This window comes from Antrostomus carolinensis, unplaced genomic scaffold (genome assembly GCF_000700745.2).
Source record: "Antrostomus carolinensis isolate BGI_N321 unplaced genomic scaffold, ASM70074v2 scaffold15770, whole genome shotgun sequence".
Lineage (NCBI taxonomy): Eukaryota > Metazoa > Chordata > Aves > Caprimulgiformes > Caprimulgidae > Antrostomus > Antrostomus carolinensis.
In genome coordinates, this window is record NW_010290683.1 from 21,196 (window position 1) to 46,272 (window position 25,077).

The window sequence follows — 25,077 nt, forward strand, 5'->3', positions numbered from 1 at the left end:
AAGACAGCACTCCAGAAGGCAGCAAAGCAAACTTAAATGAGCAGCTAGAGCTCATGACTGCAAACGTGTCAGCCCTGAAACATTTCTTCCTGGAGAATGAGAGCACTTAGGAGTTACAAACCTTTATGAAACAAAGCATCAATAAGAAATGCATTGGGGAGGGGAAGAAATTATGAAACCAAAACACCAATTAAGAAGCATATGAGTTTATGTAGAATCCTGCCACACAATACTTTGACAGCAATTCAAAGTGACTGCATGAAGAAAATGGAATTGATACAATTTTTTTTTAAAAAAAGCAATGCATGTCAATTGAAGCACATAATCTGAACAGTTTTATTGTAGGAACACTCATTGTGCACACTCAAAGAATGAACAAAAACATGGAAGGTGGAAGATGTACCATCAGAAGCCTGCAAAGACTCGTAATGTCCTTTTTCATAATGTCATATCCTGTCTAGCCAGGATACTAACAGGAGTTAAATATTTTCAAAAACCCACCAACATGGGAAACTTAAGAGGTAGAGGTTTAGGAAAAATCTCTTAAAGTGATCTATGGGAGAAAAGAAAGAAAGAAAGAAAAAAAAAAAAAAGCAGAGCAATGTATTATTACATAAAGCTTCAAAAACTGGGGGAAACAGTAATACTAAAAAGCAGTCTAAGAGGAAGCAGATTATGATGTTGCAGCACACAAACTAATGTTCTAAAGCAGATGAGTTCCTCTGCATATCTTAAAGTGTAGCTGGAATACTGTCATAATAATGATGACCATCAGTGGAAAAAAACAACAGGAGGACAGATGGGAGAATTTCAAGAGGTTACAAAAAAATATGTACTTTAGGTAAGATTTGCAAGCCATGGAAGAGTATCAAGAAATTGGCTGTTTTTTCTTAGGTCATTATTAGGGTGAAGCCATTAGCTCAAGTAGATTTAGTTATTAAGAAGTCCACATGTCAGGTTAACTATAAAAAGTTATCCAGGGTATTTTCAGAAAATTAAAATTGTTCAAATACATAATGAGTTCATTTAAGAGCAGACTTTTTAAAAGTATGCACTAGCTTTGAGAAAGACACTTCTAGCACAAGATACTGACATGTAAGTTTAGCCCTTAAGCGATTACATGGAATTGTTACAAGTCAACAGTAAGTGGTTTATAAAATGTAATTTTATTTAATGTTACTTTGCTGTTACAGAGGGCATAACATTTTCACAAGGCTTTTTTGGGACTACAATCAATGATTAGCAACACACAATAGTGGTCCAAACTCTCTAAATAACAATCACTGGACAAACTTGACACCTTCTCACATGTGCACAAACCTGCATGGAAAAGTACTAAATTTTATACTTGGACATGTGAACTTCAATTGGTTTTCCCATTCCAGTGTATTAAGAAATGACATGCACTTTAGTCTGCCAAAAAGCACTGCCCGTACTCCGGCAGTAACATGCTGCTTCTAATACATAGTGAAGTGAATACCAGAACTACGGAGGCAGGAGTGTAAGTGAACTTTTATTGGGAAGGGATACCAACTTAAACAGCAGCAACTGAAGATTAAGAGAAGCCCCTGTTTTCAAACACACAAGCTTCTGTATTACATGATACGGGAAGCAACTCAATTTGTCATTTTCCAAACTAGAAATGCTCAGCTTGATCTGGCCCAGTACTTCCATATTCCTACTGAAAAGGACACACAGTAGCATGTGAAAGTCAATTATGGAGAGGAAACCCTGCGGAATAAGAAGGGAATGTGGAGAATTAAAAGCTATGTGGAACACCCTTTAGTTGCAATTAACTACATTTTCATATCTTACTGTAATACAAAACACAGTCAACTGGCAGGAACTGGTTCAGATTTTGTTTTTTAAATACCAGGTACACTTTAGTCCGCTACATAAGTTTGGAAGTTACTTATGTTTATATGAAATGAAGCTATTAATACTTTTCTACAGCAGTAACCGCACACCAGGAAGGCCAGGACAAACACAAATCAAGGAATGGAGTTTTCCCAAAGCTGCAGTGTGAAAAGACTATAAATTGATTTCCATACACATGGATGGGTTTTCTTTGCTATAGGAAATCCAAGTGGAGCTATAAGGAATGGAGACGTGTAAAAAGGTTTCTTGAGAAGGAAAGGGAGAATGGCGCCCCATGTGCAGTTTAGTTTTCTGCACCTTCTGCAGCATCACATTCTTCTCCTGCACTGTCTGATGTCCATAACTAGAAAGAAGAGAAAAAACAGCGTCAGCTTTCAGAAGTGCAGCTTTACTTCCAAAAAGGGACAACTATTGACTGTACAGAAATTATAATGTATTAGTTTTAAGGATGTCTGCAAAGTACCAGCGCAGAGGAGTGGTACAGCTCTGGCTTCCAGGGCTCGCTCAGAGAGAGGCAACTGGAAACAGCTCCCCAGGCACAGGGCACAGCCAGCCCCGCACCGCGGGTATGAAGAGGCAGAGCAGACAGTGCTCTGAACAGGTCCAGACTGTTGTGCTTAATAGCGCTATGTCACCGATCCTAGATCGAGCCACAAGTCTGGATGGTCACACTGCCAGTCACAGCAATTTCAAAAGCAGCGATCTGAATCCTGAAAGTGAAGATTACTGTTTGGTTATTGAGGCTACGCATTTTATAGCGCTAAGAAAAGACACTGCTACTGCAGGAGTACTGCAGAATGATACATGTTGCTGCGATTTTAAATGCAGTGAATATCCAGAGAGGATATTCCCTAAAAAAACTGCCTTAGTTACATATTTTAGTAGAACCTAGTGGTTCCCTTAGGCACTTCTCTTTAATGGTTAATCGTTATAATACATACTCAAATATCCACTGATTTTATTCTTAATACATTGAAATTCCGGATCTTTTCTTTTAAATTGAAATCAGGAAAAGGAATCTAGCAAGCTGCACTGGATGTAGAACAGGAAAAACGTTTTGTTTCTCAGATAGTCATAAAAAAATTTGAGTAAGAATCCCTGACAGGTCACAGGCTACTATTTTTTGACTCCTTGTCCTATCTTGCACATTAATTTAGCTGAATGCACCTTAGAATCGTTGAATCATTAATGTTGGAACAGACCTCAAAGATCATCAAGTCCAACAGTCAACCCAACACCATCATGCCCACTAAACCATGTCCCTAAGCGCCACATCTGCTTGTAGGGTAAATCACAGAGTGGTCTGAGTTGGAAGGGACCTTAAAGATCATCCAGTTCCAACCCTGCCTGCCATCAGCAGGGACACCTTCCACTAGACCAGGTTGCTCAAAGCCTCATCCAACCTGGCCTTCAACACTTCCAGGGAGGAGCATCCACAGCTTCTCTGGGCAACCTGTGCGCCAGTGTCTGACCACCCTCACAGGAAAGAACTTCTTCCTAATATCTCACCTAAATCTTCCAGTTTAAAGCCATTTCCCCTTGTTCTATCACTACCCGCCCCTGTAAAAAGTCCCTCCCCAGCCTTCCTGTAGCCCCTTCAGGTACTGGGAGGCTGCTATAAGGTCTCCCCGGAGCCTTCTCTTCTCCAGGCTGAACAGCCCCAACTCTCTCAGCCTGTCCTCACAGGAGAGGTGCTCCAGCCCTCAGATCATCCTGGTGGCCTCCTCTGGACTCGTTCTAACTGCTCCAGGTCTCTCGTGTTGGGGGCTCCAGAACTGGACACAGCACTCCAGGTGGGGCCTTACGAGAGCGGAGTACAGGGTAAGAACCCCCTCCCTCGACCTGCTGCCCACGCTTCTCTTGATGCAGCCCAGGACATGGTTATTGGCCTTCTGGGCTGCAAGTGCACATTGCCGGCTCATGTTCAGCTTCTCATCCACCACCATGCGCAAGTTGTTGTCTTCAGAGCTGAAAATAGCCCAAATCAGTGCTATATTTTGCACTAGAGCAAAATAAGGGTTTTGTTTCATCACAAATAGTCTAACTAAGCAAATACATGGTTACAGAACCAGACAGCACATAAAAAGTCAACTTACTGTTAAGTTGTCTCTAAGCAACTGCATGATGAGAGTACTGTCTTTGTATGAGTCTTCATTCAGTGTATCGAGTTCTGCAATAGCCTCATCAAATGCCTAGAATAATTAAAACATCTTTAGTCTTTCTATTAACTGATCATTAAACAACCAGAAGCTAAACCTATCAGTAAAGGTAGCATTAAAAAAAAAGCCAACATTGCAAGTTAATTACCTAAATTGCTCTATTTGGACACAATAAAAGCTTGCTGTGTTGTTGTGAATTTAAATCACATTGTAAATACAGCCTGCTCGTACCCCATAATCCCACTAACAACATGAGCTTGGAAACCACATATGTTAAACAGGATCATTTAATTTCCTGCATAAACTGTAGGAAATAATAATTCATGTTATTTTAAGCCTAAACTTTTCTACTGCCCCTGGAGGCACAGAGAAGAAAAAAGTAACTTACTGTCTTTGCCAGTGTGCAGGCAAGCTCCGGATTGTTGAGAATCTCATAATAAAATACAGAGAAGTTAAGAGCTAGGCCCAAGCGAATTGGATGTGTTGGCTGCATCTCCTTCTTGCTGATATCAAATGCCTCCTGATAAGCTCCCTGTGAGTTTTCTATTGTTTCTGTTAAAAGAATGAGAAACATCAAGGTGTGTTGGTTTTTTTGTTTGTTTTAAATATATGATTATTTAAAGCACTCCATTAGGAGACCAACAGTCCTCTAAGCCTGCTCTTCACAAAACACTGTGCTTACCTTCATCAGGGTAATGATTTTAAACCCATTTTAAGTACAGCTGCCACACTGACAAAACACAGGGAGAAAATTAAGCTACTAGAGCAAAGGTACTCAAGATACAGATAAACACACAGAAGTCAGTAAACACAAACATCCAAGATGACTGTATTACCTCAATGGCCTTCGGTATTTTAGGTACAAAACAAAAAATAATTTAAAAAATATTGTGCATTACTGTCTAGAGAATTCCTGCTTCATTCCTTGCACAGGATGGACATGCTCACGTGAGTTGGTGTGCAGAGTGCAGAAGGCTACTGTTGGTATGGCACTGTTTCTTGGGGAAGTTTGGGAGGCAGGTACTGCATGTTCCTGAAAAAGTGAAAGTCTGCCTCCAAAAACTGGGTGTAGACTGGCCAAGATAAAAAAAGACCCAAGGTCGTGCCCAAAATAACTGGGAGAAATATCGCAGAGAAAAGAGGTTACCAGGCCAGAGTGGGAACTTCAAGAGTGCTACCTACAGTCAGAGTCTCTTCTGACAGACAGCCCAAGGGCCAGCAGGCGCCCCAAACGCCTGCAGAGTGGAAGGGAAAGAAAGGCCGTTGTCAGAGCTCAGAATACAGCTCTCCGAGGCAGCCAATACCTTAATTCTCTAGACAGTGATGGAAAAAAAGAGTCTGGTAAGTAAAATCTGTTAAATATTCAAAAGAGTCACAACACAGACTTGAGTTTTTCAGTATTCACACTGTAACGAGCGCTAACGGATTATTAATTTGTTGAGAACAGGTGAAAAAAGGCAAAAAGCCTAGCAAATGCAGGAAATAAAGTAGCTTATAGGAATATAAAATATATCTGAAGCTGACAAAATAAACAGACATCTAGAGGTGGAACATCAGGAAAGCTTCAAGCAAAACTCCTAGAAGTTTGCAAGAAGTCAAGCACAAAATGTGTGTGCAGTGATACATGTAAACTGTAACTTCCCAGCAGAACACCAGGACCTGCTGATGAGGTTTATCCACCAGCCCCTCTTCTACCACAAGCACCCACATCAGCATGCACACCACTTTCAATGCAGCCTTTTTAGCCAAGACAGGCTGGTATTTCTCTGCTAAAATAAGCCCACAGATTTCTAACTGTTGCTCGAGACAAAATACAAATCAGATTATCTTTGTGAAAGCCAGAGACAAGTTGTCTCTGCTACACTCGGACCCGCTGTTGTCATCTGAATCAGGCGAAGGGTTAAGAATTTCTGAATGCAACTCATTAATGCAAAGACTTTTACTCCATTTCGTATATTTTAATCTTTCAATTTAAATGCTCTTACAATACAAGGAGAGTAACAAAGCCTTTATTGAAGTGACAATCAGCTCTGTCCTCCCACTTTGCAATTCAATCTGTTTAAACTAGCCAACACTGTCAGATGCCTACCATGCCCAACCCAAAGGGACAGTCGCTTCAGTCCTCTGCCTGCTCCAACAGTCCATCTCCTTTCTGTGTCAGGGCACCACTCCAGGACTAATTTCAGTTTGTTATGTAGAAATGTATCACTAGCTTACGCCATACCAAGAGCTTTAACATCACAACAGTATCTGGGCACCTTGCAAGAGAGCTCTAATACTTAATTCAATACATCCTCTGAATAGAGTTAAAATCCTCCCCTGAAGAGCTTCCTAAGGTACTTACAACCACCTCTGCACACCTTCTAACTTCTAGGAATGTTCCACATTCTCAGGTGCCCAGTATCACCTGCCAGTACCAGCTGTGAAGTTTTCCTGGCTTCTTCTGCTGGATCCAAAAGGGCAAATTAAAATTACAGGGGCAGTTATCATCCCTGTGAACACGAACCATTTCAGAGCGCAGCTGACACGTCTTTGGACAGTGTACTGACCTACTAATATTGTTGCTTCTTTATAAACTTAGGTGACTACAATGAAGTCCGCTTCACAATGAAATGGTTAAAACTTATAGATCAACAGGACTCCATCATGGAGTAAAAAAGTCTTGCAGGCATCTGTGTGCTCCTCCTCATCAACTTCATTTTAGTAAAGAAATATAAACAAACAGCATTAAATATGTTAGCAGACCTTCCCCTAAACTGTTTTCCAGAAGCTTTGAATAAGCATTATGGAGCAACTACTCAGAAATTTGGGGCAGATGACAGGAACACCAGCTAAAATTCCCTGGCATACTCTGCTTAGGGTCTATTCAGAATTTTACTCTCCATCTGTATGAACACTGGAGATTTCCAACTGAAATGTACTTATTCCCCCACAGCTAATGCACGTGAATTCAGAGCAAGATACTCGCATGGGTACTTCATTTACTGTTCCCGCACCCATGGCCCCAAACTGAAGTTCATTAGCTACTAAAGACTCAAAGACCACAAGGTACTTACGTTTTCTGTCATCACCACAGGCAACTTCAGCAAGGTATCGGAAGTAGTCTCCCTTCATCTTCAGGTAGAACACCTTGCTCTCTGGATTAGTTGCATTAGCTATTAAATATTTGTCCAACAGCTCCTGAAACAACAACAACAACAACAAGACATTAACATATTATATAAAACTTTTTCACTGTGAGAGTGAGAGGCCACTGGAACAGGCTGCCCAGAGAGGCTGTGGAGTCTCCTTCTCTGGAGACATTCAGAACCCTCCTGGATGCCTTCCTGTGTGACCTACTGTAGGTGATCCTGCTCTGGCAGGGGGGTTGGACTAGATGATCTTTCGAGGTCCCTTCCAATCCCCAACATTCTGTGATATTACATACACCTTCGCAAATCCATTCAATCTATTTTTCTTCTCTCCAGAAATTTGGATGGACTCAGGTGTTTGCTACAAGGAAGAAATGAGTTTTTAAGTGCATTTTAGATAGATGCACACTTATTTAAATGAACTGTGTAAAACACAAAGCTAGAGACTACATTGAGATGATCAGACTGCGGAAAAAGTAACAAGAAAAGGTTCACTAGCATGTAGTTTCAGGACAAGTTCAGTTTCAGGATATGCGCTTTCATTTCAAAAACACTCTTGCAGATGAGTAAGATTTTACTGGAAAAATGAAACACTGCAGAAAGCTTCAAAGCTATTTATAAATAAAAATGGATTCCCACTTCACAGGAAAGAAGTAAGAAAAACACCTGGGCTATTTTTTGTATAAATTGCATTCATGAGACTTGTGATAAGGAACCTCCAGCCCACCTACCAGTGTCCCCCCCCGGTCTGCAGCCAGCCGTACCACACCGAACCGTACCGGCTCTGCAAGGCTGGGGAGCAACACCTGCTCCAGCGCAGCAGGGCGGCAGCCTCCGCCTCCGCCCCGCCGCTCCGGGGACCGGGAGGAGCGACACGGTGCTCTCCAGCACACCCTGAGCTGCCAACATCGCTCCCCGTGCTCACAGCTCTCCTACCTGACAACCAGAGGGACAGGGAAAGGTTTACAAGCCTCCAGCAAGAGGAGGTATGTCTCTCTTCATGGCTGCAAGGCCTCTCAGCCCTTCCAAGATAAGGGTGAAGGCGAAGGAGAGCAGAGGCACAGGATCTTCCCCAGCGAAGCGGGTACGAGGAGAGCAGATTCTGGCTGACCCCTGGTGAGGTTACCCAACTCATCACCACAACTGACCCATGTTCTCTGGAACTGACAAAAGGCTTGAACAAGCTCCAACAGATGCAAAGAAGCCCCACAATACTCAGAACAACTTTACACTAAGAATTTAAGTGATAAAGATCTGTGTTCAGTTCCTTGGAAAATAAACAGATCATAAAAGCAGCAGAAAGTTTCCACAAAGCTTGCAAACTGTGGCTGGTTAAGTAAGTTTTTTGTTACAGGAACATGTATCCAAATTCATGAAGCAGCTACAAAGAAAACATTTAGGAACTGTAAGCTTTCAGGGCAAAAACCCTTAGCATTTTAATTAGCAACCGTAGCACTATAATCAAAAGGAGCTAATTTTAGCCACAGCCCGACTCCCGGTGCATACCACCCCGCCATTATTACTTCCTTTAATAATCAACAGTAGCGGAGCAATCCGGCTGAAAGCGCTTACTCGTTCCAAGTCCATTTGAGGTGTTGGCAATTATTTCAAACCAACACTATCCCACTAGCAGGGTGTTTCCAATGGGGTGAAGAAAGCGTTTTTGCATCCGCACAGTGATACTGCAGAGAGCTCCACAGCCCAGCTCCCTTCAGACATCCAGAAACAGTAAACTGAGTTACAAGCGCTCGCACTGCCACCCCAGAGAAGACAGCGGGAGGGTAAGATGAGAGCGAGCCTGACACGCCCTTCCACTTCCCAAATCAGAAACAGACATTTTCTGGACGTTCTGTCAGGCTAGAAAATCAGGGCAAAAGACAAGGTGCTGGCGAGTACGGCATGGGGGCGAGGGGGGGATCTGTGTAACAGCTTAACACAGCGCAGCACGCCGGCGTTACTGACAGCACATCTCACTGCTGTTCTGGAAAACACAGCAAAACCTTACCTGCATTCCACAGCAAGAATTAACACACAGTAGGCAGACGGGTAATACAACCCGTATTAACACTGTTATTTTGCATGAGTCATTCCCATATTAGAATGGGTTATTCCCACCCTACAGGTTTCTGCAATGAGAAAGAGTTCATATTTTGGCTCAATATTTTCCTGATGCTTTTCTCCTATGACAAACGTCAACACCAGCCATAAAAGCACAATGCTACACAAACCAGTTTCAAAGTCTCAGAGATGACAATGCAGCAACCTCAAGTTCAACACACAGGTTTTTACAAGAAACCGCCCAGAATGAAGAAAGCTGACACATACTGCACCTACGCTTAGAAAGGCTCCTTAAATCAGCCACTACCAAAGAGTAACCAGCAGCCTCCACAGGCCATTCTCTGGTTGGCACTGCAGCAGAATCACAGAATCATTTTGGGTGGAAAAGACCTTTAAGATCGTCAAGTCCAATCACAAACCTAACACTGCCAAGTCCACCACCTAAGCACCACATCTACACGTCTTTTAAATATCTCCAGGGACGGTGACTCCACCACTTCCCTGGGCAGCCTGTTCCAATGCTTGACAACCCTTTCAGTGAAGAAACTTTTCCCAATAACCAACCTAAGCCTTCCCTGGTGCAACTTGAGGCCATTTCCTCTTGTCCTATCACTTGTTACTTGGGAGAAGAGACCGACCCCCACCTCTCTACACTCTCAGGTAGTTGTAGAGAGCAAGAAGGTCACCCCTCAGCCTCCTTTTCTCCAGACCACAGAACCCCATTAAGCAGCAGAGATGTGATTTATCCATGTGTTCAGGTGAGATGTGAAATACTATGCCACAGTCTAAGGAGCACTGACCAGATGACCAAGAAAGATATTTTGTACGAGATTTTAAACCAGATATTTGACAAAACTTTATCTTTGATTTTTCTTTTAAATGTTGAGATAAAACTTTTCAAGGTTACAACTACATCAACAAGGGAACAAAGAGGCTTTTTTTTTTTTTTAATGCCTTCCAAAACCTAAAGATTTATTGTAAACTTAGCACACAAAAAATTATTGATCTTACTGCAAAATTCTGTCTTTGGCGACAGCTCTAGCAGTAGTTTCATGTGTAAGCAACGTGGCTTGGCTATGACCTGAGAATACTAACACCCTGGAATCTACTGTACACTAAATGATGTTTACAGGAGAGCTTTCAGGTGTCTCATTTAAGCTGAGCCTCAAACCTACGTTCCCTAGAGCATTAATGCCCATTTTTAAAATTTATTATTTATTTTTTTTCAGATGGGGCAGGCCACACACTTCTTCCAGGAGCACAAAAGGGTTTTGCCGCGGGCCCAGCCCTACCGCAAGTGTGTAGTGCTGCAGTCTGTGTGCCAGTGCGTCCTGCCTCCGCTATCGAAGTCTGAAAACCAGTGGTTCTGTGCAGATTTCTGAGAAACTTGGAGAAAACAGTGGATGCTGGGAGTGAACTGTAGTTTTTCAGACAGCAAGGAGTGGGTTACGTACACTGCTTTACTTCCTATGCACTCCTCAGCTGGAGGAGCTGAGCTGAGCTGCCCAGAGAGCAGCTCTGCTCCCATCCCCAGTTCATCTCGAGGGTCTCCTAATCCACAGCACATGGTAAGGAAGAGATCTGTGCCTCTATCAGCAAGGGTGGAATATTCTTGTTCTGAACTTTACATATCCGGTTTTGGTTTTTTTAAACAGCCTTAAATGGAACAAGATCTCATTTATGAATCACATAGGACAGAAGAGAATACAAACAGACTTTGAGTAAAGCTAATTATTTATCTATCCAGACATTATCTTTCGAATCAATAATGTATTCAGTGCACTTGGTGAACGATTCATCTCAGGACACCATCATCATTTCTTGGAAGGCATCTTACCCTCCCTCTAACAGACAAAATGTTGACAGGGCAGTGAGAGCAGACAGCACAATAACCTAAATGATTTACTTTACACTGCTGTGAGTCAGTAAGAGGTAGGAAAACTCAAGATTTCCTACATCAGTTCTCTATCTTTCCTCACTTGGGATTTTCTACCTTTCCATCAGCCAGCAATCAGCGATGAATCCTCATTTTAAACACCAGCTGATTGTAAGTAAAATGAATACCGGCAGTCTAAGCAATGAAGCAGGCCTCAGCCAACCTCAAAATTTATTATGATAAATTTTACCTGAAGAGAGACAGCCACTGTCCCAGGAATGATTTTGTGATGAAGTCACCCAACACAGCACACTGCCATCCACGTCCACACACAGCAAACGTGTTCATCACTTCTTTCCCTTTGGTCAGAGGAAGTTATGTATCAAAATACAGTTGCCCCCATCACTAAGAACTGCAGCTGTTCTTAGCACCTTCTAAACCAAGACCTGGACAACTACCAATTATGTGCTCTACGAGGTGAAACGTGCCTGACACGCTGCCATGAACAGCCACGTGCCGTTTGAGCCGCTGGCCGCTGCCTGCCCTGCTGCTGGGTGACTCTCAGAACCACCAGCAGCACGAAGCCACAGGAATCAAAATTCCGTCCTGGAGCCAGACCCTCCATGTCCTGGTGCAACTGCACTGGAAAAGGTTTGCACTGCGACAGTTTGTGGTTGGTATCTGCTACTTCCCCCACGCCGATGCATTACTCGAGTGGTGCACTGGTCCTCCTGCAGTGTGACAGGATTTCCCACCCCACCTCTCATTAGTGTTGCTCATCCATCTCCCATTTATTTCTATCTTCACAGTGTGCTAACACTCTTGCTGTCCTAAAAGCACCACATTCTCATGTATGATACTCTTCTCCCCTCCTACAGAAGGCAGGCTTATTTATTTATCTGTTAAACAGATGCCAGCAACAAAGGGCTACTGGTCCCTGGAACAGATCCGCAGCTGCCTGAAGGAGCCATGGGGAGCTGGCTAGGAGCTTGGCAGCGATCCACTTCTTCCTCCTTTAAAGCTGATTTTTTTTTTTAATTATTTTTCTCTCCATTGGCAGACTTATTCCTTTACATGCCAAGAGAAAGTTACCTTTGAATTGCCTTTTTGGATCCTTCTCCAGTTCTACTTTCGTTCTTCTCCAACTGAGTAACTGTCCTTTCTTAGTCTCTTCCCCCTCTGCTTAAGCAGGAACAGGGGTTGAACATGTGGTTGTAGGATCAGACCACTGCAATTAACCCGAGCCAGAAGTACTAAGTTTAATTCGTCTGCTCTCATCACTTCCCCATTATTTCAGCTCTGTGAGAAGCAAGCCCTGAAGGAATACGCCAGCCATATCTTTACTTGAACTGCATGATACAGACAAAGAAGCTCCCCGAAGACACAACTCCACCATAATTATCTGCTGTGCATGCATCCATACACCGTACCAGTGTATGGATCTTACACATCCATACACCGTACCAGTCCCACTCCACATACACTTTCTGTTACCCATTTTCAGGACAATCCCTTCTTCTAAAGGCTGACACCAAAACAGAAATCCCCACCGACCACTCCCCATCTAGACCCATTTTAAAAAGCAAGTTCAACCATAGTGCACACTAAATACTTTCTGTACGATATAACCATGTGGTAGGTTCAAGTGGCAGAAAAATAACACCACTACCTCATCTGTGCTGTTCTCTCTTCCCACATAATCAGCTATAAGGAATCTTGACAGCAATGATGACTTTAAAAAAAAAAAAATTCCTGAATACCAAACTGACATTTGAGTCTGCCTTCAGCAGTTGTGCCATTTAGAACTGAACTTCAGTAGGAAAAACAAAGACATCAGTGTAAGTCTCTGCATATATCCCAATACCATTAACTTATAGATACAGTCTTCACATTCATCTGTTCAATACCAAAGGATGAACATGAACCAGGTCAGCTCCAGAGATCACCTACTGATCACAAAGCAAGCTAAAGACACCATCTGCCTAGGTACCAACAGAAGTTCTCCATGTGGTAAACTGAAGTTACCCAAAATATTTACAGTGCCACCATCACTCAGTTGTCAACACCTATACCATGTTTGGGTCACACCACCAGCACCAAGTTATTTAATGTTATGCTATCAAAAGACTGATCTGCATTGCCATTTGCATTTCTCAACAACTTAGTATGGTATATCGTTACTTTTTGCTCCAAAGGAAGGAAAAAAGTCAACATAAAGCAACCATCATAAGCAAGAATGCTCTCCAAAAGTTTGCCCCCATAAATGCGAAGTGGTTACGTTGCTGCATGATCTTTAGCAGGGAGGAGCACGCCAATGTTCGAACCTGCTGGCACAGAGTTTTGTGAATAAAGTCTCTATAAAGTTTGACTTTCAAGTTTGACTGTTTCAGTAATATGCTTGAGCTGAAGGCCTATATATCTTCTTACTTCAAGTTGTTTAAAACACCTTATTCCAACACCATCTTCATCTGTTGGGCATATGATTTTAAATGCTATTCTTTTAAAGAAAACATCGTAACAGTTTGTGGGAAGTAACTGATATTTGCAGGTTTTAGTAATTTAAGACAAAGTCCACTGTGCTGGGCTTTAACTCATATGACATAAAAAGCATCCAGAGAAAAGGAAGTTCAGTATTATTACTGCTTGTTCATACAAGAACAAACTAATCAATATAAATGCATATAATATATGTAAGTATATTCCTCTTCACTCCATGATGGAAGAAGTTCAGTGATATCAGGGAAAAAGAATAAACCAGTTTGAATTTCAAACCGACTAATCAGAAGCTCTCTGCTGTCCAAGTGCTCATAAGACCCGCCAACAGAAGAGGTGGGTTTGAGACAAGGTTCATTAAAAATAACGCACACGCACAGAATGCATGACAACACCACCCTTTCTAGGCAAGTTAACTCTTGCCACAGTTAATCTTAACTGTGAGACTGAACATGGATTCAGTGTCACAGTTCCATCTGGAAGATGAGCAGCTTGCACCCAACAGGCACGCTATGCAAAGGGTGTGACACTACGTAAATCCAGCCAGGGCTGCAGCGCCCAAAATACCTGGAAAAACACTCCAGTCTCAAGTGTTTCTAAAGGTCCATTCAGCTCTGATACGAGAAAACCCACCTACAAACAGCATACAGGGAAATGGTTTCTACCCTCAGAGCAGTCAGAAAGCAAAGCTAAGTTGGTGAGACAGCTCAGACCAATATATTCCCTTCATATAACTCTTAAATGCAAATTAAATGTTCCAAAGGGTTTGACAGCACAGATGATTGGTGTAGGCTCAGGCCTTTCAATAAGGCTTGTACTCACAAATGACTGCCTGTTTTAATCATCTAGTAAATTGGTATTAAGACCTCAACTATTTCAAGTATAATCAGTCATTCCAAAGTCCACAGTATGACTCACTGCAACCTAGGTGTGTTTTAACATTCAGCAGTTGTTTTCTTGACAGGAAAGGGAGAGTCCCCTGCTGCAACAGTAAGATCACTTTACTTCCAAAAGTTTAACTCAGCAGAAGTAAGCTCTTCCTCCTTCTGGATTCAAGCTCTGTGTATCAGCTCCTTTTGGGAGAACATGAAATAGTTTTCATACAAACCTCCTAAGACCATTAGTATTTCACTTTATACATGGAGGAAAATACACGTACGCCTTTCCAGTAATGGCATGGCCTTAAGATGACCTGACAAAGCACCGTCAAGAGCAAAGACAAACATACCTGGCATGGAAATGGAGAGGGTGACCTAATTAGTCTTTTCCATTTGGTTCGAGTCTTTGTCTACATACTTTTAAAAACTGGCAGTCAATATTTAGGATTGGCCCCGAATGAAGCATCTGGAATCCCACTTAAGAGATGCATTGGAAGCCTGAGCCGCAGCACGTCTGCCCACACTATTCCCACCTGGGGCTGAGATTAATTTCATCTAGAATTTACATTTGCTCCTTACATTTCTCCTAAAACAATAAGTTAGAAAGTTCTGTGGTCCCCAAAGAACTCTGTAAGCCAGGAACTAGAAGCGTGTGGAAATGAAAGTTCTCCTCTCTATAGATTTTCATCGGACAATACCAACAATCAAGCGAAAGTCAAAGAATTATTCAAGTTTTTAAAGAGACTAAAGTTTTCCAGTTTCCTCCTGCCAAATGCAGAAATGAGTCTTCAAAAAAAAAAAAAAGTCATTCTCGTTTTCAATAATTATACATTTTTGCTGAAGTAATGGCCACATAACACAGCCAAAAGCTTTCAGGAAATTTTTCTTGGTATCAGATAGATTTATCTCAAATTGGTTCTAACATTCTTTCAGGATTGCATTTTCTGTATTTCTAATTCCTCAGAATACTTCAACTGTTATTTTCCCCTTACTAAATATGCATTACTAACATCAAGTTCTTCCCTTCAGAATCCTGACTACCCAGAAGTTTCTTCCAGCATCCTCCATTTGTGATCTTCCGTAATATCACAGAATCAAACAACATAGTCTAAATTTGCATTTAAAAACATTTCTGTGCCCTGCAGCTACAGAAGCCCTGAAGGTGGGATTAAATGGTTGACCAGGACTGCTATCTACACTTCCAACACTCAAAATGAACAACAGCGTGCAGGAGTTCCATGGGTTTAAGGTACATTGCCCTTGTGCAAATAACTGACTTTTAAAGCCAGCCTTTCACCATAATAAACTCTGGAGGGCCTGAAAGTTTCAGTTGCTTCAGTTCTGCTCCCTGTTTGGGAGCGCCAGATTAGAGGCTTGTCATCACTGGAATCCAGAAAGAAAATGAAACAGATGCACTTTCTTCCCAACGCCTGGTGGGAAGCGCACTGCACTTCTCTTTCCAGTGTAGCTGGAAGAGTCTTTTGCACTGTCCAACTTCACACTCAAAGAAACCCAGCACTGTATTATTCATTCAGCCTATTAGGAGTGTGCCAGTGATTTGTTATTTCCCAAATGAGACAACCTACAACAATGAAGTCTAACCTTTAAGTCACAAAAACTAGAAGCCAACATTTCAGATAACCTTGTTATAACAATTTCTCGTAGCAAGTGAACCTTGACTTTCCTGCTAAGGCCCTGCCCACCCACTTCAATTCAAAACCATTTCTGCTTTCAAGAATTTTGCAAAATGTATTCAACTTCAGAACAGAACTTCCTGAAGAAGTTTTATGCAGGAAATATGAAGCTGTCGGTCTGATAAGACTGTGTGTAGTGTATTTAGAAAATTTATTATCCAAGCAAATGGAAAGTTTTCTGTTTCCAGAGCATATATCCAACTACTTCAGTGGATGGATCATATAATTTAAAGGACAGAATAAACACTGCTGGAGCAAAGAATAAACCTTTATCGGTGTTGGAAAGTGGTAAATAAAACACTTGATTCCTTTAACAAATTAAGATAAGGGCACAAGCAAAATCACAGATAATTAAGGACCTTCTAGTTCATAGGTCTTTACATCTCATATGTTTTGGTGGGTGCATAGAACCACAGGATGTGAAACTCGGCACTTAAACTATATTTACTACCTATTACATCTAAGTGCCCAGTTCACATGAAATGTTATTTAGATGTAGAGAGTAAATTAGCAAATTACAAGCTTACAAGTCAGCTGCAAGCTGGAGCATTCTGATATAGGTTGTAGCATCCTGAGAAGCAGAAAGGATGAGGAGGAACCTGTAAACATCAGGACAATGGACTTGGTAGAGCTATATGGAGTAAGTGCTATAAACGCAGTGTTCAAGAACAGTCTCACTTATTGTGCTGGCTTCGGCTGGCATAGCATTAATTTTCTTCATAGTAGCTGGTATGGGGCTGTGTTTTGGATTTGTGCTGGAAACAGCATTGATAGCCCAGAGGTGTTTTAGCTATCGCTGAGCAGTGCTCACCCAGAGTCAAGGCCTTTTCTGCTTCTCACCCCACCCCTCCCCACCAGCGAGGAGGCTGGGAGGGGACACAGCAGGGACAGCTGACCCCAACTGATATTCCATACCATATGACATCATGCTCAGCATATAGAGCTGGGGGAAGAAGGAGGAAGCGGGGGATGTTCAGTGATGGCATTTGTCTTCCCAAGTCACCATTACACATGATGCAGCCCTGCTTTCCCAAGGATGGCCGAAGGAATTCCTTGCTTTGCTCTGCTTGCGTGCACAGCTTTTGCTTTACCTATTAAACTGTCTTTATCTCAGCCCATGAGTTTTCTCACTTTTGCCCTTCCAATTCTCTCCTCCATCCCCCCAGGGGAGAATGAGCAAGCGGCTGTGTGGTGCTTAGTTGCTGGCTGTGGTTAAACCACGACACTTACCTTACCTAGTTAGTCTGTGATAAAATTAGCTTCAAGTTTATGATTAAGTACACAGGCACTTTATATAAATATAAATATAAACAGCCAGCAACATCTAGGGGCACTAGGCACATAATTCTCAAAGACCAAGAGCATAAAACTAGAAAAGAGGCAAGATCTACACAAACAGGAAAACACTGATTAATCAAACACACCTTCACCTACCAAACTCACAAAGAAAATACTTGCCATGCACTTTTACCAGCCTTCCCCCCTCCATTTTCTTTACTACCTTTCTCTGAAAATCAGGGATCCTTCAATACTGAAAACAGAGCACCAAGCTTCTGAACCCATACAGAAATTGTTACTATCTACTACTTTAATAACATGCTAAACAACCCCAGTTTGTGTCAGCATAAATAAATCAACAACTAATAACCTTCAAGCTCAAGCCTCTTCTTTCTACGTTTTACTTCAAAAAGGTATCTACCATATTAGTATCTAAGGTAGCACAAATGTCTGAGACAAGCATGACAGTGATTTACAAAATCTGTTAAAAGCTTCACTGCATTAGCAGGAAAACAGAATTTTTGTCTTTGTTGCTCAGTTTAACCTAGTGAGCACATCCGACTTTTTCAAGGCCACCAAACCAGTAAATGTCCTCCAGGAAATTCAGTAATTTTAGATTTACAAGTGGACTGAGGTATAGTATAGACAAAGCTCTAATAGCCTTGACTACAACCAGGCCAATTAATCTATAGTTTAACCTCATTAAAAAAGAGATTTTACACTGGAGATAGATGAGGCTTTGGCTGCCCCAGTCTCAACAGCTGGTCACCTGCATCAGTATTACGATCTCCTATTTTCGATTGCTCCATATCCTGCTTCTCACAGGATGTTACATTAAGGACAGGCCCTTCAGAGCTGTTAGGAGGTATCACTGTGCAGAAGTGCAATCCTCTGGTGGTCATTTCTTCAACTTTTAAGAATAGACAAGCCATTGATCTTCATTTTTTTCTACTTTCAGCAGACATAAGTTAAGCCTATTGTCAGCTTTACCTCAAGATGGAGATATCCATGCAAATCAAATCAGCCATCTAAACTCACCCCAGTAGTTTCTGAAAAAGGAAATGACATTGCACACACAAATAACATAATGGCACGAGTTTTCAGACCCTCAGACAGAATACCTTGCTGTCATTTATCCTGTACCCTTCACTAGCTCACTTCCAAATTCTAGAGATTCAGTATCCAGCTGCACAGGAGGGGGCAGCAAGTGATGACTGCATGGGACAGAGGCCTCAGCTACCATCAGAATTCCTTCAACTATTTTTAGTTGGGCTCTAACAGTTTTCAGACGCTTCAAAAACCTCAGTGCATTCTAGGCTTTGTTTCTGCAAGTGTCAGTCCTTCCTCAGAAATGGATTCAGCTTTCCTTGCACAAAGTGTAGTGTTCCAGCTGCAGAGTCTCACAAAGGGCAAAAACTGACATAAGAGAAGGTACAACTGTGAATAACTCCAGTTCAGATAATGAATTTAAATTTAAGTTTCAAGCATATTAACCTAGAAAAGATTCATGCATTAAGTTCCACAACTCCTATCACAAATGTGTTCACATACACTGCAAGTTGTGCTAGAGAACATAAAAGACAATCAACTCTCTCCTCACATATCACCTTTCACCAAAAGGACAACTGGTATTCCAAATTAAAACTTTCATTTAACATTCACTCCACAATTCTGGATTTGCCAAGAAGTAATGTTCCCAACCTAAGGTCTGGTTTTGAGTCATGAAGTAGCTAGTCCTTTTAGTCAGTTACTTAAAAAGGATGAGTCAACAGCATTTGCTTTAGTTTTCAAAAGGTAAAAAAAAGTAGTACTTGAAACACTGTGCCAACCACTACTGGGACAACTAATTCAAGTCCAAAAGTAGTATTAACTTAAGTGATTAGTATGCCTGACCTTCAGAACAAAACTGCATCCTACATAGTTCCCAGTGTCAAAAGACTTGAATATCCTTTTACTGAGATGCCAATTTCACCTCTACACCACTAGTATTTCAGTCCTTCGTATGAAGGTCCTATGCATGAAGGTCTAGCCCTTCACTGAGAATGGGAAAGCAGAGAAAAAGGATTCACAAGACATGAAACTCTAGTAAATTGTTCATCAATTGAGCATCAAGCTCATACTTACTGAATCTGTCAGATTTCTGCACGTATAATAAAACCCCAGATTTCACTTTTCTGCAGGCCAAAGGTAACAGTAGGGAAAAAACAGGGCTGTGGTCAAAGCTTATTAACCATCTGACATCAGGTATTTTAGCTGACACAAGGAACCTATTTGCTGCTGCAAAAAATTACCAAGTTCATTTTCAATGAAGCCATGAACTTGTGCTGTTGAAAAAAAGCTGCTTTGAACATTACCTTCTAGTATGGAGATTTTTGTTTTATTTTTAAGTGATTAACTTCAGAACTAGATACAAAATGGATAAAAAACAGAACTGGACATAGATTTTTACCCTTGTTTTTATTAGCATTTATTGTTTCTTAATTATGCAAAGCAGAAGTAGTAACAACGTTGCAACCTTGGGGGGGGAGGAAGGAAGGAAGGAAGGAAGGAAAAGGGGCTGGCAAGAGCAACACACTAATACATGCTTTTAACAATGAACACTGCAATTTCACAGGAGATCAAACATTTACAAGCACCTCTCAACATTAAGACAGTAAAAACTGAAATCAGCTACACCTTACAGCTCAAGACCATTCCACTGAGGCGCTGCCGCAAGGTACAGAGAAAAGCCAACTGCACAAGCCATAAGCGATGTTACTGTTGGTCCATTTGCAGAAGTTCACAATGCCCTTGCTCATTCCTAGAAAAACTGGTTGGCACAGGCCTGACACAGTGCAAGGTAAAGCTGCTTACAGAGGGGACAGTAAAAACAGATGTTTGGAAACAACTGAAAAGCCTCATATATGTAACTTTTCTATGCAAAAACTTAAAAAAGCTAATTAAAATAAACTTTCAAGTTTCAGATAGAGACATAAGGAGTAGGTAATGATCAAGATACAGTTGTTTCCAAGCTTTAATGATTTTAGCCACTGTTATCTTCATCAAGTTTGAAACTGTGGGCAAGTAGTCATCAAATCTCAACTCTGTTGTTCTACAAAAAGCTCCAACATCATGACCTAGAAATTGAACATACGCAGAGTGCTACCAAATACACATTAAAAAAACCAAAACCCTCAAGGTGCAGCTGGAGAGTAAACTCCTTCCAGGCAAGGGTTGATGCCCTCCTTCCTTTACACTAGCTCTCTCTAAAGAACAAGGAGCTTGAATGCACCGTGAGTTATCGCCATGCAAAGGCCCCAAGGCTCTTGGCAATCCCAGCAGTTTAATCTGCTCCCCCAGAGAAGTTCCCATTCAAAAGTCCCCCTTCTCAAAAACCTCACATCACTCAACAGCAGGGTGTACACACAATAAGTTATTAGTCTTATACTGTAAATTCCACCTTCAAAATTTCATACATTATTTCAGTAATTATGTGAAAGTTGCTGCTGCAGCCAGCCCTTCTACATTAGGCAGTATCTCTGCCTTGAAATCAGAGAATATAAAGAACTTCGTGTTCAGAGAGCACATGAACAAACATAGTTCAACTTTACTTTGGAAAAAAAGTTGCCAACCTGTTTCTTTCTTCAGGGAGAAGAGAGTTTCAAGAACAGTTTTGACCATGACTCATAAGGGATGATTCAACATTAATTCTCTACTTTACCAAAGAATCAGTCAATCAATACAGGGACTTCAATAAAACCTGCTAGTGTACCTTCCAAATAAAACATTAATGCAATTTGTTTGACAAAGTCATACCATTTCTTCATTAAAGAGCCACTCTCACCTGAAAGAGCTGTCATAAAATTAACAGTTTAAAAGGGTTCGGATCACATCTACAAACAAATAAAGAAATGTCTTCACTGCTCAGCATGAATCTTACTGTGACCGCTGACAGTGGTTGTGCATTAATTAAATAATTAGTAAAAGTTTTATTTTGATTTATAGATATGTACTTCATTGGTATCAACATAATACTGGATGTTTGTACTCTAGTGGTTCCTTATCAAACCATGGCCTAAAATGATACCTTAGTTAATTGGCTTGAGGCATTCTCTATAAAAAAAAAAAAAAAAAAAAGTAATTGCAGATTCAGTGTTGCTGCATTTTTAATCAAAAATTAGCAGTATGTTGTAATGCTAGCACAGGTATTTCTAAATGAAGGTTTCTACACCAACAGATATACTTTAGTTTGAAAAGTTGTGCCATCCTAGTAATCAAACAAATAAAAAAGCCTTTTGAAAAAACTGTTAGTAGCATGACTAACAGCAGTCATACTCCACCCAACATATCCACCCTGCTAAATCCAAATACTCCAGATGACAAGCAACCTTTCCATACTACTTGCCAGCAGTTGCTTTGGTCTAGCTGCCTTCCTAGAATTAAAAAAGCATCTCTGAGATTCAGCTCAAGAGAGGTCTAAAACAGCAGTGACTATAGCACTGGTAAAGAAGAAATTATCATTCACAGGAGGAGGAGTCAGAGCACTTTCCAGCTTTAGGAAATCTGTCCTTTGTAGCGCCTGTACATTGTGAGTTCCAACCTCTCGGATGCTGACTCATGGATCACAGGAGTGGCAGACGGAGGAGGAAAGGGAGAGAAGCAGAACAGAACGTAACTGCACATGGCCCTCAAAGGAAGAGTAAAAATCAGAAGGCTTGCAGTAGGTAGCTGACATCTCCTCCTAGCAAAGGAAGGCACCTCTTTGCCAACAGGGCAGAACAGGGCACAGCTGTAGGTTTCGATCTTCACTGCTTCCTGTAGCCTTCCTTCCCGGCGAGAAGGGAAGGGCAGAGTTGCCAACCAAGCCATTGCTGAGAACAGAGAAGGACTACAATGCAGGGACAAATTCATCTAGCACAGGAAGAGCTTGCTTTCCCTGCATCAGTGGTTTGTGTCAGCGCAGCTACCAGGCTACCTGCTGTCCACCATTTGATGTGACTGGAATAACTGCAATATAGACACGGCATGAAATGGCTCGCTACCTTCATCACAGAGAGATGTTCCATCTCCCTGTGGAAGCACAAGCTCCTTGTTCAGATGGCACAGCAAGCAGGATGAGATTTTATGCATAGCCTTCTCTTAAGAACTACATTTGGTAGAAGGACAGAGGGAGATTAGGAAGTCTGAAGAGTGAGCTTTATGTTGAGGTCTAACATGAAGTTAGTGCTGAGGTGAGTCACTGAGGAGATCGAGGGGAGTGACAACAGCACAAATGCTGGTCCCTTGTCACACTGGTTCCAGTGAAACTCTTGCCACAGGAAACAGGAATCCAGTGCCCTGCACAAGTCACATCATTTTCACATAGCTGAGAATTTTACAATTTAACTATGCCTGTAACTGTAGAAACAGCTTCTTTGGAAGACACGGACTCTTAAATGTTTTAAGGAATTAACTCAAGTGATTCATTAAGCTAATACATTTCCAAATTATTTTCAAGCAAAGGTAACTCATTTTGACTGATTTAGGAAAACAAACAAACAAACAAACCTAGGTGGCAGCATGCAAGGAAGCATATAGGTATTTTCAGCACAAGCTAAAGAAGCACTCCTTTGTACATGAGCCAGAACACTTAATCAAGAAGCAAATTCAGTTACTTGCAAACCCGTCAGCTTTGAATTCAGGTCTCCCAAACCAATCTAGGATACATTTACCTCAAAACTGTTTATTGCCTTATAGACTTGCTTCTTCCTGTTCCCATGTTAGCAATATTAGACACTATAAAAATAAAAGTAACTAGGAGGAGCAAATAAACCACTGAAGATTATCTGCCACACAATTACTATTGCCTTACACACATGCAGCTTCCTGCAGTTGCAACTCCCTGGTCACGTAGAATAGGGTCCAGCAGCCTCTAACTCTGCTGACACGCGTCTCTTCAGCTCCCACTACAGAGCAGCACAGTTTCGCTATCGACAGCATCTGAAATTCTGCTGTCTGTACAGAAATGTATTCCTGGGCTTTGATGCTTGCTTGGGGTGTCATGCCAGTCTTCACACCTTAATTTTACATTATTCCATAATTACTGAAAATTCATCTTAAAGATCCTTCTGAGAAGTCAGCTTGACTCTGACAAAGCCAATTTCTACATGTCTTTATTTCCTATCTTCAATATACCTGTTTTAATTTAAAAAAATCATATTTTAAAAAAATCCTTAAAATATCTCAACACCTCCTGGGAGTTTTTCTTTGCAAGAGGTAAGTGAAATGCACACCCTGTTACTTTAAATGCTTTTAACAGGTTATTAGTTCTGACCTACAGAAATAAAGGTGTTTTCTTATTTTCTTTTCAACTTATGAAAAGATAAGCTTACTAACCACAGCACAAACAGGTACAAGGCTAAATTCTCTGCATGTCTGCAAATACCTAGGGCAATACTGCATATGGATCACTTCATCCAAAAATGCATTTCACATACACTCAAAATTGAGAGTACTTCAAATACCTCTACACATATGGGACCCATACCATAATGCAGATGATCTTCCCCCTCATAGTAACCCATTTAACAGTTGCAGAAGTTACTGCATTGACTTCCCCTACCCCAGCACAGTACTTCACATGACGTTCCCCAGCCAAGTTCCCAGTCTTATTCCTCAACACAGCAGCACACATGAATACTGTGTTTCTTTCTCTTAAAAAAAAAAAGTAGAAGAAAAAAGGAAATCCCAACTCACCAGCACAGTGGTGCAGATGGACCTGAGCTCAGACTCCACCTTCTCCCGATAGTCCTTGATAAGCTGCATCTTCTTGTCACTGGTGTCTGTCTTCTGCTCAATGCTAGAGATGACCCTCCAGGCAGAGCGTCGCCCCCCCACTACGTTCTTGTAGGCCACCGAGAGCAGGTTGCGCTCCTCGTTGGACAGCTCGGCACCTTGCTCAGTTACTGCCTTCATGCAGGTGGCCATATCATCGTAGCGCTCAGCTTGCTCAGCCAGCTTGGCTTTCTGGATCAACTCGGTCTTATCCATGGTGGCTGGCAGTGGGGCAAGAGTAGTACAGTAGCAAAGGCAGGAGAAGCTGGGGATGTCACACTAATGGGAGAATGCACCTCCAAACCTGCCAGAAAGAAGGCAGTAACCATGACACCAGGATAAAATACACAGAACATGATCTTATGCCACCCCTTGCAACCCATGAAAAAACAGGGATCACAGTGAGCCTTCCCTTGCCCATCTCCAGGTGCTTCTCGTGAAGAGATGGACTGGAGCATCATGCTGGGAGAGGCACGCGCCTCAAGGGTCCCCCCCGAGGGAAACCACGACCTAGAAATCCAAGTGGGGAAGGCACGCTCGGCGCCAGCCAAGGGACAGCAGCCTGAGAGCAAGCGCTGCAAATAGCGATTTTTCCATCAGAGCGGCCTTTCTGTCCTCACCCTGCTTTTCTTCCTGGCCTTATGAACAGGCTGTCTGACAGGCACCTGGAGAAGGACACCGCGATACCACCGAGCCTGGGGGACCGGCCCAGAGCCCTTCCCCCGTGTGCCACGAGCCCCGCAGGTGAGCGCCGAAGAAAGGCGGATGCCAAAGCCGGGACAAAATAAATACTAAAAGGAGCGAGACCAGCTCGTCCTGAGGGGGCACGGAAAGGGTTAA

At 41.9% G+C, this 25,077-nt stretch overlaps 1 protein-coding gene across 1 annotated transcript; it reads right to left on the reverse strand.

The window, feature by feature from the left end:
- Window positions 1-1,147: 1,147 nt before the first annotated feature.
- On the reverse strand, window positions 1,148-24,544 carry YWHAQ (tyrosine 3-monooxygenase/tryptophan 5-monooxygenase activation protein theta). The gene is made up of 5 exons (XM_010174117.1): window positions 24,160-24,544; window positions 7,094-7,217; window positions 4,426-4,589; window positions 3,975-4,070; window positions 1,148-2,221 (listed from the first exon to the last, which is right to left on the reverse strand). Exons 1-5 carry the CDS (start codon window positions 24,451-24,453, stop codon window positions 2,162-2,164), a joined length of 738 nt encoding a protein of 245 aa, XP_010172419.1. The 5' UTR covers window positions 24,454-24,544; the 3' UTR covers window positions 1,148-2,161.
- Between the last annotated feature and the right edge of the window lie 533 nt (window positions 24,545-25,077).

Bases quoted from the DNA above. Each gene is read 5' to 3' on its own strand.
- YWHAQ (XM_010174117.1), bottom strand. From the start codon at position 24,453: ATGGATAAGACCGAGTTGATCCAGAAAGCCAAGCTGGCTGAGCAAGCT. The intron at 7,218-24,159 runs GTGAGTTGGGAT...TTGTTGTTTCAG, and splicing joins CCATCTGCACCACTGTGCTG to GAGCTGTTGGACAAATATTT. The intron at 2,222-3,974 runs GTAAGTTGACTT...TCTTCTTTCTAG, and splicing joins TGCTTAGAGACAACTTAACA to TTATGGACATCAGACAGTGC.